Source organism: Eschrichtius robustus, chromosome 1 (assembly GCF_028021215.1).
Source record: "Eschrichtius robustus isolate mEscRob2 chromosome 1, mEscRob2.pri, whole genome shotgun sequence".
Lineage (NCBI taxonomy): Eukaryota > Metazoa > Chordata > Mammalia > Artiodactyla > Eschrichtiidae > Eschrichtius > Eschrichtius robustus.
This window is the reverse complement of record NC_090824.1, coordinates 133322126-133338451: the sequence shown is the minus strand read 5'-3', so window position 1 is coordinate 133338451 and position 16326 is coordinate 133322126. Positions and strand designations below refer to the sequence as shown.

Here is a 16326-nt window from a genome sequence, read left to right as displayed (position 1 = left end):
AGACCACAACTGAAGAAATAAAGTAACAGTCAGGTCTGCCTTCAATGACCTTATAAAAGAAATGTTTAATTACTTGCACCATGCTGACTTATGATAAGGCAGTGAGAATTAAAGCGAGACTACATAACGAAAGGTGCTGCAATGTATTTCTAAACCTGAGTATTGTAAAGACCCAGTGTACCGACATCCAGCTAAGCCTGCCAGTAGCTGTTACCTTTTACACAAATTGCCTTAAGGAAACAAGTGACAGTTTGGCCACCCTTGGGCTTTTTTCCCCTTCTAGGCAGCACTACATTGGATGTGTCCTGAGTCTGAAAAGCACAAGCCTCATTCAAAGCTGTAATCTCTTTGCAGGCACATGTGGCTTGTACCCATAGGTCTTCATGTAGCTGTGTGTAGCTTCCTACCTGAGGGGAGCTTCCTATGTGCGGCTGCTGAAGACATTGCCTGTCCTAGAGCTTGATTAGAACCCAGAGGCTGCTGGAAACTGGCGGCTTTACTGGTTGAAGTGGTCCGCTGCTTTGATTTGGGATCTTTAACTGGTTTAGTCCAGACCAGTGCCTCCCCGACCTGGAGAGCAGCCCCCAACTTCTGGGCCATCTCCACCATCTTGTGCCCAAGTGGGAAGGAAAAAAAAAAAGAGTCAGGTCTGACCGGCAGAGACAAGCCTCATCCCAGGTCTTCAGCAGGCAGGTGGTGATTAGCTGAAATAGTGTCTGCTGTACTAGCATTTGAGGGAGGAAACACTTAACTGCAAAGAAATCATTCTCAAACAGCAGAGGCCACATTGCCCTGAGTGGATGGCAAGGGAGTTCTTTAAAGGCTCTCAAACCCAACAATTCAAGTTTGGTGCATTGTTGGACTAAATTCTTGCCTTTCCTATGTGAGGAGAATGGGAGGAAGCTACAAAGAGACATAATACAACTCATTTGAGCTGAGGTCTATCAATAATAGATATAACTCAGTAAGCCTGAATTTCCTCTTACTATTTTCTTCCAGGAAAGTTTCTTCTCAAGCTGTTCTTAATTGAAGAATTCATGCCACTAGGAACGTCAAAGCCAAAACAGGCATGAGCCTATATAATACCTTACATTTGGGCTATTTGGGCTTGATTCAAAAGTCTCGTGACAGCTTGCTTATGACTCCTAGGAGCTAAGACTTACCTCTGGGTCAAATTCCAGAGAGCTACTGTCCTTGAGTAGGTTGACTTTCTTCTCCATCTCCCGGTACTGGGCCAGGGCGCCCCTCTCCTCTCCCTGGTTGTACAGCAGCACAGCATAGTTCAGGTTTACCAAAGGGTTACACCTGTGCAAACAGACAGGGATTCTTATGGAGCTGGGGCTTTGCAACACATGGTCATTCAGAGATCCTTCTCACTGCACAAAAACAAAACTGGCTAAGTACAGACAGCTCCACTCCACAGCAAGGTGGGGTTACACACGTGTTGTGTGGACCTTTGGAGAAGAATCAGGGAATTAACTGCCCAACCAGCAAAGCAGGTACTGGGACCAAGCCTGACATCTCGGCCCTCAAAAGAGACGAAAAACAGGTCCCTACCCTGCTGCCTAACAGAGGCCAGTGGAATAAATCCCAGGAGAGTCAAGTGTATCTTAAATTAAACTGAGCCCAGAGTCCCATGTGACATTCCAGCGAGCCCACAGCTATCAACAACCCAAGCCCACTGACAGCTCTCACTTCCTCTGGCCTCCTTACTACTAAGGGCTGGAAACGTTTTCTCAGAGTCAGCGTTGGGTCCTGCTGAGCCACTTTGTCCTCAGGAGCCACGTCCTTCGCACGGAGGCCCGCTGTGCACAGAGGCACAGGGAGCAAGCAGCTGGGTGGGCTCGGCAACGCCGGGGCCGTGGCGCCACCTCGCGGCTCTGCAGCGTCCAGCCCTCCCAGCAGCATTCCCGACGGGGCGGCTTACTTATCCAGGCGGACTGCTTCTGCGTAGGCTCTCCTGGCGTTCTCTGTATCTTCCAGATTGGTCAGAGCCACTGCAACAGAGAAAGTGAGTGTGGTGGCTGAAGAGCCCGGCGGAGAAAACACAGGGAATGTTTCAAGACGGCGGTTCGTTCAGCCGCCAAACCTAACTCCTGCTGTGCCCGCCCAGCTCCTGGCACCACCGTCTGCGCAGCCACTCAGCTTGGATTCCGGCTATCATCTTGTTCAACGGTCCCCTCTCCACAGTCAGTCAGCAGCCGGGTTCCGTGAATTCCATTTTTTACAGCTTCTTTGCTGACACTGCCCTGGTTTAGTCGTGTCAGGCCTTCCGTTTTGTTCCCCAAGGGCACTGTCCCGCTTGCCACAGCGCAGGCTGCCAGGTATCTCGCTGACTGAGACGAATCTGACCGCGTCACCAGCCTACTCAGGAATGCTCACATGCTCACTCCAGCACCCATAACCGGACCTTTAAACTTTTGTTTAGCAACAGAACACTCTCCCTTTTTAAATCAGCATTTTCTGAAAGCCTGACCTTTAACACAAACAACAGCAGAGCTGCTCTGGAAGCCCTGCCCGCTCCACCTCCCCAACTGTTCATCTACTTCTACCAGACACAAGAGGAGATCTAGGAACACAGTTGGGAAAAACAGAGCCTCTGGGATCAAGTGTACAGTCCCTGTGCTGTACTCAATGGTCCTCCATACTCTGACGCCAGACTACCTCTCCTGACTCATCTCCCACCATGTTCTACAACACTATTGCCCACTAATGGCCTGGTACCTCCTGCAGTTTCATGGCTGCATGCCTTTACTCAGGGACTTCTCAGCCATTCTGTACTACTGAATTCCAGCTTATCTTTCACAACTCAGTGTGAAGACCATCTCTGCTTTGTGAAGTTACAATTGCTGCTTATGCCCTACGGTACAGCTATTTGTTCACATTCCTGTATCCCATTATGACTGGGGTATCTTTATAGTCAGACAGCCCCCAAATAACCACCACTCAATTTGCTTTTGCAACCTTCCTCTTATAAATCAGAACCTCACAGTAATGACCAAAAACACCAAACAAACAAACAAAAACCAAAAAGACACCTGAAGACTACTGTCAATGAGAACATGGAAACTGCTTTTAGGTATACATTTTGTAACTTCAGTATAAGGAGATATATCCCCCAGAAAGAATATTTAGTCAGTACTTTTATATTGTACTAGCAACAGCAATAGACTAATTATATAATGACAACAAAACCAGTAGTTAACATTCATTGTGTCTAATCATGTAATCCTCTCATCAACCCTATGAGGTATAGCTGGTAAGTAGTAGAGGCAGGACCCCACCTAAAGCCCAAGATCTTAACACCTGATGATAACTGGAGCTTGGCTGGATTCAATACATGAACTGTCACGGGAAAACCACTGTTAAAAGATGAACTAGAGACGAACCTGATTGAACCTGCTGGTCTACTGAGTGAAATTCCCCTAAGTGAGAAGCAACAAGGTGCTCTGTCATCTTTTTCTTTCATATTTCTTCAAACTCTAGGACAGTAATCCAGATTCCTATGGGATCTGCAAGGGAATGCCTTCTATGGGACATTTAACCACTGGCCTCCTATGATTCTAATTCATTTTTCCCTGAGTACAGACTGCGAAAGGGGTTCTTCACACAAATGTATCTTACCAGCCAAGAGCATGTAGAGCTCCCCCATCTTTGGCTGGAAGTTGATGGCTGCACTGAGAAAATGGAAGGCTGATGCATACTGCTGCATAGTCAAGTGGACAAGGCCCAAATTATACAGAATCTTCCAATCGAAGGGTGCCAAGTAGTTGGCTCGTTTCAGGCAGCTGATAGCCTAGAGGAGAGAGCGGGCACTCGGTGAGAGGCTGGGGCAAGCTGGCAGAACCAGTAACTGAACACAAACCAGGAAAATGAGGAGACACTCACTGCCACGTATTTCTTCTTGCCAAAGAAACACATTCCAATGTTATTCCAGAGTGGAGGACTTTCTGGAACAGCACAGGCTACAACTCTGTATTTGGTGAGGGCAACATCAAAGTCCCCATGGGTCTGCATCATGCTGCCTGCTGCCAAGATGGCCTGAAAACATGGGATGTGGAAAGTTGGTAATTCAGTCATTCCCAAAAGGCTGTCGCGGTGAAGTAGGCTTCCTGAGTCTAGATACTCCGCAGGCGCGTCAGCACTGGTGGGACTGAAAAGCTTCTCCCAGGGACCCATATACTGTATCCAAGCTATTGGAACAAACGCTCATGAGGGACACTCCCGCACCCCACACGGGCTCTCTTTGGCATAATACAGAAAAGTCACTGACTTTACCCAGCTTATTTTTTTTCCTACTGGTGGCCAGGGGAGCCACTATTTCAGAGTATCAGGGCCCTGTAAGTAAAAAGCACCTTTAACCCGTTCCCTACAGCCCCTACTTGGTACACCAAGTGCTCTAGACAACTCAGGTGCACCTGTCCTTGGCCACTAAAGGTGCAGCTCCTTCTGCCACAGGGCAGAGGGTGAGTCAGCCTTAGGCTTCACTGGTCAAGCTTTTCATGTCTCTAAGGAAAAGGGTTAAGGTGGGGTGCTAAGTCAGGCTAATACGACTTCCAAGGTCGGACTGAGTCTGTACTGTTAACAAACAGCCGGTTTTGCTGCATCTCCCTCAATGATACATATCTACATGATGATCTCCTCCTCCCCGAAGTCGTATCTGGACAAGAGTTGTAATCTCAGATTCATCAGGAATCAAGTCATTTCAGCAGATTTATTTCTGACAGTAGTTATAGAGGCTCTGCCAATTTCCTAAGTAACATATAAAACTTTACCAGCACTACAGTTTTGCTTTCTGCATAAGTTAACAGGCCCAATATAACAAATGTGCTCTTTTAGAAGATAAGAAGCAGAACACTGACACTTTACAGTATTTTCAAATGAGAGCCACGTTTATTTATAACTTTTCTAAGGAAAAAGTACTTTCTCAGATACACAGAACGCTTTCTAGGGCCAGATCACCTCTAGGAGTGGTGGGACCGTCTGTGTGAAGGCTCTGGGGTTTGACAGCCTGCAATACCTTGTAGTTGGTGGGGTCGTAAGTCAGTGCATTTCCAAGATGTTCAAATGCCTTCTGGTAAATGCCGAGCTTGGGAAAAAGCAAAAGCCAGAGAATTACATCGGGGTGGGGGTGGGGGCGGGACGGTAGTTAAGGAGACTGGCCAACCACCCCCTCATCAGACACACCCTGACTTTTCCGGGTTCTTCTGACAGAAAAAGAACTACAGATACCGGATTCTTAAAAAAGAAAATTAAGATCCCCACGTTTGTTTTCCCTCCTATTTTGTTGATTTGTCCCCTGATAAGGTCAAGGTAGCTGTTTGCCAGGAACCGCCTCTGCCACACTAGTGCTGTTCCACGCCAAGGCCTCTTGGCAGGAAATGGGCTGATTCACCACATCTCCCCTGGGGCCAGCCTCCCAGGCCAAAGCCCAGGAAGGCCCAGGGTTAAGCTCCTTTGAAAGAAAAATGAAACAGATGAAAAGGCCACCACAGAGGCAGGGCTGGAGGCAGGATCTGCTAAGCGGGCAACCTGGGGCGTCGTCGACAGGGTGTGTGGGGCAGGGAGAAGCCCTGAGGGATCCCTGGGGCCTCAGGCAGACACAGAACAGCGATGGGGCCAAGAGAATCCCACCCACACTCAGGAATGTGGAGGGGAGAGGAGACTTTTTATTCTAGACAATGCTTTGCCTTCTCTCTTTTCTAGAGGACGTGGCTGGGAAGAAGGAACAACAGAAATGGCCTTTGCCCCAAAGCCCTAGCGGTACCACAGCTTCTCCTCCCACCACAAAATGCCAGCCCCTTTGACCCCAGTTGTTTCTCATATGTGTTCTTGCCTTGGTTGGATAAGAATTATAATTGCACTAGGCTCAAACAGATTTATTTGCTTCTGATTTGAATGCTGAAAATTAAGTTAATTCCTTTAGCAGACAAAGAATATCAAATGCAGAGAGTAAAGTTCATGTCCTTCTTATGACCTTTCATAAGTTGTGTTAAAGTAAAAATGCAGGAAAACCACAACACATACAAACCCAAAAGCACTTCTAACGTCAAGGCATGGATGAGTAAAGAATTCCTCTTACCTGGAGGTAGAGTAATCCTAAAGTTGTGAGAAGTTCTGTATTTTCTGGTGAGAACCTGCAACACAGAGATGCTCAGAGGGAAACAAGATGTGTAAGAGAGACACTAAGATACACACATAGTAACTCACCCTTGTGCACTACCTGAGACACCACTGCGCCTCCCACTCCCCGTAGGAACTCTCAAAGGGATTTGGGAATTCCCTTCAAAAGTAGGTCACCTCAACCCTAGCTACAGGGAGGATAGCTCAGCAAGAAAGAATGGGACTTGGAACCCAGACTCCTTTCGCAGGACATTTTCTTAGGGCCAAAGTCCTTAGAAAGAACCTATGGAATATTTTGTGCCACTGTCTTGATTCACTGATAGAATTCAAGAATAATGCCCTATAAACCAAATCAGTCTAGAACACACACGGTTTTAGTCCTTTCCCTCTTGTGAGATTTTTTTTTTTTTCCTGTTCTCACTGCACTCAATGCCAGCCAGCATAATTTCCTGTGTAATTTAGGATCCCAAGGCCCCTAATGCTCTGCTCTCCACATTAAACAAAAAGCCATACTGAACAGCCAAACTAAAGAAGGAAGACACATACCCGCTCTAGGAAAGAATTAGCTGTTGGCTTTGTGGAGTAAACACGGGCTTAAGTATCTGCCTTTCCAATCCCTCGATGATATCTGTCTTTGTCACAAAGCGAAAGCAACACTGCGCTCACATGATCTGACTACGGGATCAGCAGGCAGCTGCACCAGTGAGAGTGACAGAAGGTGAAGAACAGTGTCCCCTGTTTCTAAGCAATGAGGTAGGGTGCCGGTTACCAATGGGGAGACCAGAACCACAGGGGCCAAAGCCCCAGCCCAGGGAGGCCTGAGCTGGCCAGACAGAGCTTATTCAGTTCAACTGAGTATTCGCCCTTCACTTTCTGCCACAAATACCCATCCTGATCACTTCCTCCCCCAAAGCAACTAAGTAACTTCCATGATTCTGGTGGGTGTCCATCCCCCCACCAAAACATGACTACTCTCTCCAAAGCTGCGGGTCATAAACAATGGTTTCTATAATCTCAGTGAGGCTCCAAATGCTCAGTTGACCTCTTTTCTCCTTTGAGAATTTCAGTGACTTAAGTCCTTGACCAGCCACTAGAAGAATGTGTGAGCTAATGTAATTTATGTGAGCTAATAAGCTCAAAGAGCCAACTTATAGAATGCAGGGGTCAGGGATCAAAGCTTCCACCCAGCACCAAAGAGACTTTAACATATGCTACATGGCCTCCTTCCTACTTGTCCATATAAACGTAGCCTCTTGATGACAGAAGTCTCTTTTGTAGCTTAACAAACCAAAGGATTTTTATGTCTTTTCAGATATAAAATATGGTTGAAGAAAATTCCAAAAGCAGTGTTGTGACTAATATAACCAGAAAAGTTACTATCATGGTAGAAGACAAAGGTAATTAACAAATTAATAGAAATCTAAGTTTAGTTCAAAGTCTAATTACCAGGAATAATAGACTTTGTGGCCTTAAACCACAGATGAGGCATTCTATTAACTGACCAAACAAATGAGACACTAAAGCATTTTGCTACAGCTATCCCACTTAAAACAAACACGACAAGACCCCAGACAGAAAAGACAAGATAGCATGTGTCCCTAGAAAAGAAACGCAGAACACCACACTGGGAAAGCCAGTCAGTTACGTTTTCAAGGGGGATTTGGCTAACCCTAATGATATTTTTCAAAAGCATGATATTGGTCTCAGGCTAATGAGGCCAGATCTTTATTACTCAATCAGGAGATTTCTCTCCCTAATATCCTGAGACACAACACCTTTTATAAAGTTTAAAACCACAGTGGCAGACTGCCAGCTGACTCCAAAATCTGCTCTCTCCTTCCTCCTAGGCACATCTGCCCACCTCCCTTGCAGCTAGATGTGGCCACCTCACTAATTTCGAACCACAGAATGTCAGCAGGAATGATGTGTGCAACTTCCTATTTATTCAGTACTTAGCTTCCTATACCACCTCCCCCGACCACAGCCTGGAGCACAGATGCTACAGTAAGTCAGCTGCAGCCATGCAGGTGAAGGCAACAACCTAAGGAATGATGAGGAAGGAACATGGGAGGAACCTGGATCCCAGACTGATCTTGTGGAGCAAAGCTGGCCAGCTAGGCTAGACCAGCCACACTGATGTGTGAGAAAGAAACAGGTCTGTCTTCCTTATTTAAGCAATCGGGAGCTCTAAACCTTAGCTTAACAGTTACTCTGGCTCCTTCAACTCACAATGTGTAACCAGTCACACGTGTTCTCTCTTAGACTTGGGAGCTCATGTCTGCTCCCATTTTTGTTTTAGTTTCTCACTGCTCTAAAGGAACAGACACACTTACTCCACTGCTTTCTTGTAGATTTCGATGGCCTTGTCCAAGTCTCCCTCCAGCAAGTGGATCTTGCCCAGCATTATGTAAGTCAGATCATGCCTGTTCAGATGTAGGGCATTGTGCAACTGGTCTTGTGCCTAACAAGATTGACAGAGTAAAGAGAACCAGATCACTACCGTGAAAGGACAATGACCTTGTATGGCTAATGTAAAGACAGAGCTCCTGCTATACTCATGTAGGAATATCACATTTCAGCAAATGCCCCACTACCCAAAAAACTAAAACATACCCAAACCGTGCTTGCTCATAGGACAGCTGGCAACATGGAGTGTCTGCCTCTAGAGCCACTTGGGAAGCTTGTACAGATGATTAAACTTCTTGAGTGTTTTCTGCTTTTTTGATATTCACACCCATGACTCATATTTCATAAGTTAAAAGGGATATCATGGTCTGCCCCAAACTCAACCCCAGCTGCACCGCTGACCAACTGCACACCCTTCCCCAGGGTGGACCTCATTTTCCTCACCAATATTTTGATGAATGAATGAATCCTCATTTATTCATTCAACATGTATTCATCGAGTGCCTGTTGCTCTAGGTACTAGTACACCAGAGCTAACGCAAGAGCTTATGTCCTCGTAGATGATGAAAAGGGCTTTGTTTAGTCCTTCACTGATTCAACAAGTATTTCTATAAATGCCAGGTACTGTATTTGCTTAGCCTGTAGGCTTTATAGTAAAATCTAAATATAATGCTTCTCCTCCATACAGGTCTGACCAAAAACCAATTCCACCTCTCCCTGGGCTCAGAATAATCCTATGAATAGATATGTACTTACTTGAAATATCCTCTGAAGAGAGAAAGCTCCTAACCAAGTATGTAACACTGAAGATCTAGATCTGCCCAGAAAACCTAAGGGACCCACTAAATATGTATATTTTATTTACACAGATATAGGTATTATTTATTTTTATATATCTCACAGGAGCAAAAGTTATTCTCATACCTCAACTGCTGATGTACAGTTTTTTTTTGCACACCCCTGAGGGATTGATTAGGTTGCATCAATTTACAAATTGATATATATTAAACACTGTCAAATGGGTATCAACTTATTCAGATTCTCAGTCCTGCCAGCACTGGAAAAAGGAGAATAAAACTTCATAATCACTAAAGTGGGAGCTTTATGAAGGAAACTCTACCCAGCCCCACTATCATTAACTTTTAGAGTTTCTATAATTTGGTCTATCCCTCAATTAAGATATACATTTTTTCCCTTATCTGAGTAACAGGGTAAGCGCAAATGTTTTATCTGATGTAAGAGCCTTAGGCACTACAGCCTAATCACAATGAAATATAAAAATGAAACATAAAAATCTCACATGGAAAATAACCTTAAAAACTGAAACTCAGAAATCAAATCTATTTAAGATTAAAAATTCATTTCCAATGACCTTAAGAACTAAAATCAGTTGCCACTGGAGCATAAGATAGCTCACATGGTCATAATTACACTTTTAAGACTTACAGGTCCACTTTTTGATATCTAAGTTTTATTGAACACTTGTGTTTCCGTTCTGGAAAATTAAACTAGGGGGTGGAAAATAAGAAGAGAGGAAGAAAGCAATTAGATTGCCATTCCCTAATAATATTTCTAGAATTTGTCACTTTCTTGTTAAAAGCAGGAAAAAAAAACAAACAGATGAATAGTGACAAACGAGAATAAAAATGGGGATAAATGTATATGGCAGTTTCAATTTTTACTTCTAAAAATCTCGGCAAGCAGCAGGAATAATACAAAATGAGCAATGGCGCCGCTGTAACAAGTGTACCCTCAGTGAAATCCCCAGCCAGCCGCTCAGCCACCAGCACCATTTCTGTAAATTACCTTGTCCAACTGTTTCAGGTAAATGTAGCAAACTCCTAGGTTATGACAGATCTCCTACACACGAAAGAAAGGAAAACAACTTACTAAGTTCCACAGTAACTATTAGAGTGAAACAACAGGCGTCTAGAGATTATTACTGCTTGGCAAAATTTAAACTTTAAAACATGCACTATGGTTAATTTTTTACTTGAATCTTAAACAGATTATAAGAGATAAAAGCAGAATAAACCAGTGATCTTCCTGGGTCTATTTAGTACCTTGGGGTGCATGCCCAGCCCATTCCTACACCTTTTTTCCTCTAAGAGCTGCTCATTGAACAAACCCTTTGTCCCCTCTTCTCAGAAGAGACTACCACAGCCCCTGCTCCAACCCTAAGGAGGTGTAAGTGTGTCAGTCAGAGTCCTTTTCCTAGGAATCTAGGAATTCACTAGGCGGGATGGACTTGGGGACTGACAGCGCCATCCGGAGGCCACTAGGATGGAATACGTAGATGTAATTGGAGCCGATCTTCAGAAGACTATAGCACAGGTCAGCAAACTCTGGCCCACGGGCCAAATCCATCCTCTGCCTTTTTCTGCAAATCAAGTTGTACTGGAACACAGTCACGACCGCTTGTTATGTATCGTCTACAGTTCTTTCACACTAGAACTTCAGAGTCAAGTAGTTGCAACAAAGACTGTATAAATCCACAAAGCTTAAAATATTTACTAACCTGCCCTTTACAAAAAAAAATTTGCCAACCTCTGATCTACAGAAAGAAAATAAATCAAGCAGAAATGCAGAGAAGCTACCTTGGTTGCTGACATCTTTCCAGTTCTAGTTCACTGCAAGACCAATCTGTATTTCCTGACCTTGTGTTCTGTAAAATCTCCCCAACTCCCTTATATTAAACCTCCCTTTATTTAAGGCAGCTTTAGAGAAAGGAAAATGCAAGGGTGAGAAGACTGCTCCTGGGAAACAGTAAGGACCATCTTGTTAGTAGTGGGGAGGTGGAGAAGCACATTCAGACCCAGAAGTGTCCCTCTCGGAAGAAACATGAACCTTACACAGCTCAGAGACAACAACCGGTTTAATGTTTTCCAAGTTCCCTAACATAACAACAACAAAATAGCAATCAGTGATTCTATGCCAGATGTTTTTCATATACATTACTTTAATTTTCCCAGCAAATCTGCAACATAAGTATAACAATTCTGATTTCAGAGGTAAGAAATGGAAGCTCAGAGAAGTTAAGCAGTTTGCCTAACTTACGACAAAAAGTATCAGCACTGGGATGTTTTTTTCTTAGTTCTAAATCTTAAAGAATTTCAACCATATATAAATGTAGACAGAATCACCATGTACTCATCATCCTGCTCCAACAATAATCCAATCCATACCCCCCATCTCTCCCACTACTTTTGTAAGCAAATACCAGATAGTATCACATTTTATCCACAAATATTTCAGTATGTATTTCTAAAGGATAAGATCTCTTTTTTTTTTAAGCTACCCACAATACCATTATCATACTTGAAAAAAAATTAGTAACTGCTGATACTGAATCATGTTCAAATTTCTGATGAATGTCTCACATTACAAAAAAAATTTTTTTTTCTTAAATCACAATCCAGGGACTTCCCTGGTGGTCCAGTGGGTAAGACTTGGCACTCCCAATGCAGAGGGCCAAGGTTCGATCCCTGGTCAGGGAACTAGATCCCACATGCATGCTGCAACTAAGAGTCCGCACGCCGCAACGAAGATCCCACATGCCGCAACTAAGACCCAGCGCAGCATGCATGCATGCATACATGCATACATACATAAATTTATTTTAAAAAATCATAATCCAAATAATTTCCACACAATGCAAAAGCACTGGGATTTGAACTCAGGCCTGTCTCTAAAACTTGTATACCAGACTTCCCTGGTGGTCCAGTGGTTAAGAATCCGCCTGCCAATGCAGGGGACAGGGGTTCGATCCCTAGTCCGGAAAGATCCCACATGCCGCAGGGCAGCTAAGCCCTTGTGCCACAACCACTGAGCCCGTGTTCTAGAGCCCACAAGCCACAACTACTGAGCCCATGTGCCACAACTACTGAAGCCTGCGTGCCGCAACTACTGAGCCCACATGCTGCAATTACTGAAACCTGCACGCCTAGAGCCCGAGCTCCACAACAAAAGAAGCCACTGCAATGAGAAGCCCACGCACCGCAACAAAGAGTAGCCCCCACTCGCCGCAACTAGAGAAAGCCCACAGGCAGCAACGAAGACCCAGCTCGGCCAAAAAAAATTTTTTTTTTAAATAAAACTTGTATACCTTCCACTTCATCACCCTATAAGAATATACACAGGGAGCTGGAGAGGGGAAATGTAGCCCTACTGGTCCTTTAAATGTACTGGAAGGTAACTAACCCGTAACCTTTTTAAATCATTTCTCATAGATATTATTTGAGAAAGCAGTAGCAATATGCCTTAAACAAACTGACAACCAAGAAAATTTGTGAAATTTGAAAAGGAAACTAGAACAAATCAGAGTTAAATCCTGTCTTTCATGGGGTGAGAAGATGCAGCAGACATCCTGCAAGGGCAACTGGTACAGTGGAAAGATCACAGGCCTAAAGTGAGGAATCCTAGATTCTAGGCCTGAATTCTGGCTCTGGTTCTGCCACTACCTCACTGTGTGCCCTTCAGCAAGTCACTCCATCTCCCAAAGCCTCAGCTTCCTCATCTATCAATACGGGAAATTCTCCCTACTTAACAGCTGTTCCACAAGTCAAATGAGATCATGGCGGGAGGAATTACTATTCCCCTGCTGCAGCCAGACTGTGGAATACCCTGATGAGTCGAAGGAAGTAGGGCTACAAGGTTTGCTGCCGGCCACAGGCACTCATGAAGCATGTAGGGCAGAGAGTGGCTGTTTGGGGAATGACCACCTCTACTGGCACCAATGGACTGGTTATCCCAGGTGAGTCAGTAATACCAAATGAGCTCTTTCAACCAACTGGACAAATTGAAAGACATTCTCCATTCCCCCTGTCCTGTCCCTGAGCTCTCCTGTCTCACTTCCTCTCTGTCTCCATCTATGGGCTCATTTTCTCTTCAGCTCAGCCCTTCAAACTGTTTTTTCCAGGACTCCATCCTCAGCTCACTGCACAGTGAGCCCATCCAATTTCATGGTATTAATTATCACCTTTTAAGTTGTTGACTCCAAAATGTGTATCTCTAGCCCAGAACACTTGAGTTTCAGATTTCTATATCGGGCCATGTATTGGATACATCTCAATTTAGATATCCTACCAGAAGGTACAATTCATCATGTCCATAATCTTCTAGAAGACAGGACTTAACTCTGATTTGTTATCATCACCCTCTCCCAAAACTTGCTCCTCTTCCTTCCTGTATTTCCTATTCTAGTTGATTGTCCCATAAACCACCAATCCATCTTTGCATCTGCAGCCCAGTGCCTGGCACATAGACGTTCATTTGTTGAAAGAAGGACTAAGTGAATGAAACAGCAACTCAATTTTCCTTTATCTGTAGCTTTACTTTGGCCTTTGGCTATAAAATACTCAATGGCAAAAAGACTTAAACATCTCAGTCTTTAGACCTGCAGAAGAAAAGTGACTGACAAAAATAATAGTGCTGTGGGACTTCGCTGGTGACACAGTGGTTAAGACCCCACACTCCCAATGCAGGGGGCTGGGGTTTGATCCCTGGTCAGGGAACTAGATATCATGTGCATGCCGCAACTAAGAGTTCACATGCCACAACTAAGGAGGCCACGTGCCGCAACTAAGGAGCTGGCGAGCTGCAACTAAGGAGCCCGCCTGCCGCAACTAAGACCCAGTGCAACCAAATGAATAAATAAATATTTTTTAAAAGTAATAATGATAGTGCCATAAGAACTGCAGGGAAAACCCATGCTAGCTCTTTCTACTAATCAATCTAATCCTTCACTCTTAGATATGTCTTTCTAAGAATCATCAGATAGTTTGAAAAAACCAATAGCATGAAAAAGAAGAACCAAAACAGAGGAAGAAAAAGATAATTGTGGAAAGCAGAATAGAACTTCAAAGGGTCAGAGACATGGAGAGGCTACTGCAAGAAAAGACAAAAGTTCTTAGAAATTAAAGATATAATCACTGAAATAAAAAATATTGAACAGGTAGGCTAAATAACAGAATGTGAATATAGCTAAAAACAGAAGTGATGATCTGGAAGATAAGACTGAGGCAATGTCTCTGAATGTACAGCAAAGACAAGGAGGTAGAAAATATGAGAAGCAAGTTAGGAGACAAGTAGAACAGGTACAGAACACGTCTGATAGAGTAGAAAACAGTGTGGCAAATCCTGCTAGTTATTTACCTAACATTCATTCTCTCTGTTTACCTTACCAACAGAACCCTAATTTTGTTTAGAGTGACAATATATTTCCCAAACTTCCTTACAAAAGGGGTAGTTGGTGTGATGTAAGTGAAAGTCTGTTGGGGACTTCTAGGAAAATTATACTTTCTTGATGAAGGTTATGTCCTTTTCTCTTTGTTGCTTCCTCTTTCTCCCTACCTAGAATGATGATGTGATGTTAGAGCTGCAGCAGCCATCTTGTAACCATGAAGAAAAAGCCTCAGCATTGACATCGTTGGCCCACCAAATCAACGTTGGCAACTACTTACCTGGATTTCTTGTTTCATAAGAAAAAAATAAACTCCTAATTTATAAAGCCAATGTTTAATACAATGTTTTGCTGCAGTTACACACAATCCCTAACTGATACAAAGAGACAATAGAGAGGAAAAAATAATCAAAGAACTACTCAAAAAAAAAAAAACCTTGCTGATCCAAAGAAAGGCAAGGGTCTTCAAAGTGAAAGAGCCAACTGAATGTCCACAGATAAGGGGGATAAAAGAGAAAAGAAACACATCTAGACAACTATTACTGACATTTCAGAACTCCAATGATAGAAAATCCTCAAAGCTTCTAGAGAGGAAAGTGGGGTTATCAACAAGAATCAGACTGGTAACAGACTGCTCATCAACAACACTGACAGCCAGAAAACCAGGCAGCAATGTCTGCTGAGTTATGAGGAAACATGATTTTTGATCTTATACCCAGCCAAATCATCGATCAAGTGTGAGGATAAAATAAAGACAGTTTTGGCATGTAAGAATTCAGTAATAATAACAAAAGATAGCCATATGATAAATGGAACCATTAGCATGTCACTAATAACAAAGTTCCCTACTTACCCAATCTTTCTGGTTAAGTTTAGCTGCTTCATTGTATACTTCAGTGGCAGCTTTATGTTTTCCCAAAAGAAATCTGGGGAAGAAACCATTTTCTGTGATTATTAATGCAAAGCTTTTACAAGACTACAACCCCACTAGTCCCACATCTGACTCATGTTCCAGCCAGCAGAGAATTCGGGAAGCCTCTTCCCTGTAAGCTGGCTGTGCTGGTTTAGCCAGTGAGGCTGCTGTACACCAACAGCAGAAGCTCTCTTGGTAGGGACAGAATTGGTTCCAAGGCCTTGGGCCCATTCTACACCAATTTTAGTCAAAGTCTTCTGTAATTTATTTTCTACAATGTACTACAAATGTAGACCAAAAAAGAAACAAGCCAAACTAATTACCATGTTAAACAAAAACTGCCACAATTTTTCATCATGATCTATTAGGGACAGGCCCTTCTCTCCCAAACTAAGTCTCTTTCCTTGATACTGGATCATCATTCTGGAGACACACGGGAAGATCAGCCTCTATGCAAAGACAGTGCACGTTATGAATGACAACGTAGGTAAGAAAGTGAGAGTGGGAATTCCACAGAACACTTTACTACTCTGGAGTAGTAAAGCTGTTAGTACTTAACAGCTTATAAAGATAATGGAGGTTGCCTGCATCCAGGAACCTTCAGGGCATTCACTCAACCAACACTTATTAAAAACCTACTGTGTATCCAGTATTATGCTAAGTGTTGGAACAGTAGGTGAGAAAAATTCCATGGGCTGCCAAT

The 16326-nt window shown here is 43.7% G+C and overlaps 1 protein-coding gene across 2 annotated transcripts in view; it reads right to left on the bottom strand.

Moving 5' to 3' along the window:
- BBS4 (Bardet-Biedl syndrome 4) overlaps window positions 1-16326 on the bottom strand; it is a 46290-nt gene that overhangs the window by 1061 nt on the left and 28903 nt on the right. Inside the window, exons 6-15 of one of the 2 annotated variants that reach the window (XM_068555057.1) lie at window positions 15564-15636; window positions 10336-10389; window positions 8457-8584; window positions 6083-6137; window positions 5021-5089; window positions 3889-4041; window positions 3625-3796; window positions 1928-1997; window positions 1164-1305; window positions 408-609 (exon numbers count right to left, since the gene is read on the bottom strand). In XM_068555057.1, the coding sequence (XP_068411158.1) occupies window positions 408-609; window positions 1164-1305; window positions 1928-1997; window positions 3625-3796; window positions 3889-4041; window positions 5021-5089; window positions 6083-6137; window positions 8457-8584; window positions 10336-10389; window positions 15564-15636 (1118 nt within the window). The remainder of the gene's footprint in view (window positions 1-407; window positions 610-1163; window positions 1306-1927; window positions 1998-3624; window positions 3797-3888; window positions 4042-5020; window positions 5090-6082; window positions 6138-8456; window positions 8585-10335; window positions 10390-15563; window positions 15637-16326) is intronic. The other variant, XM_068555063.1, reaches the window with a different exon arrangement.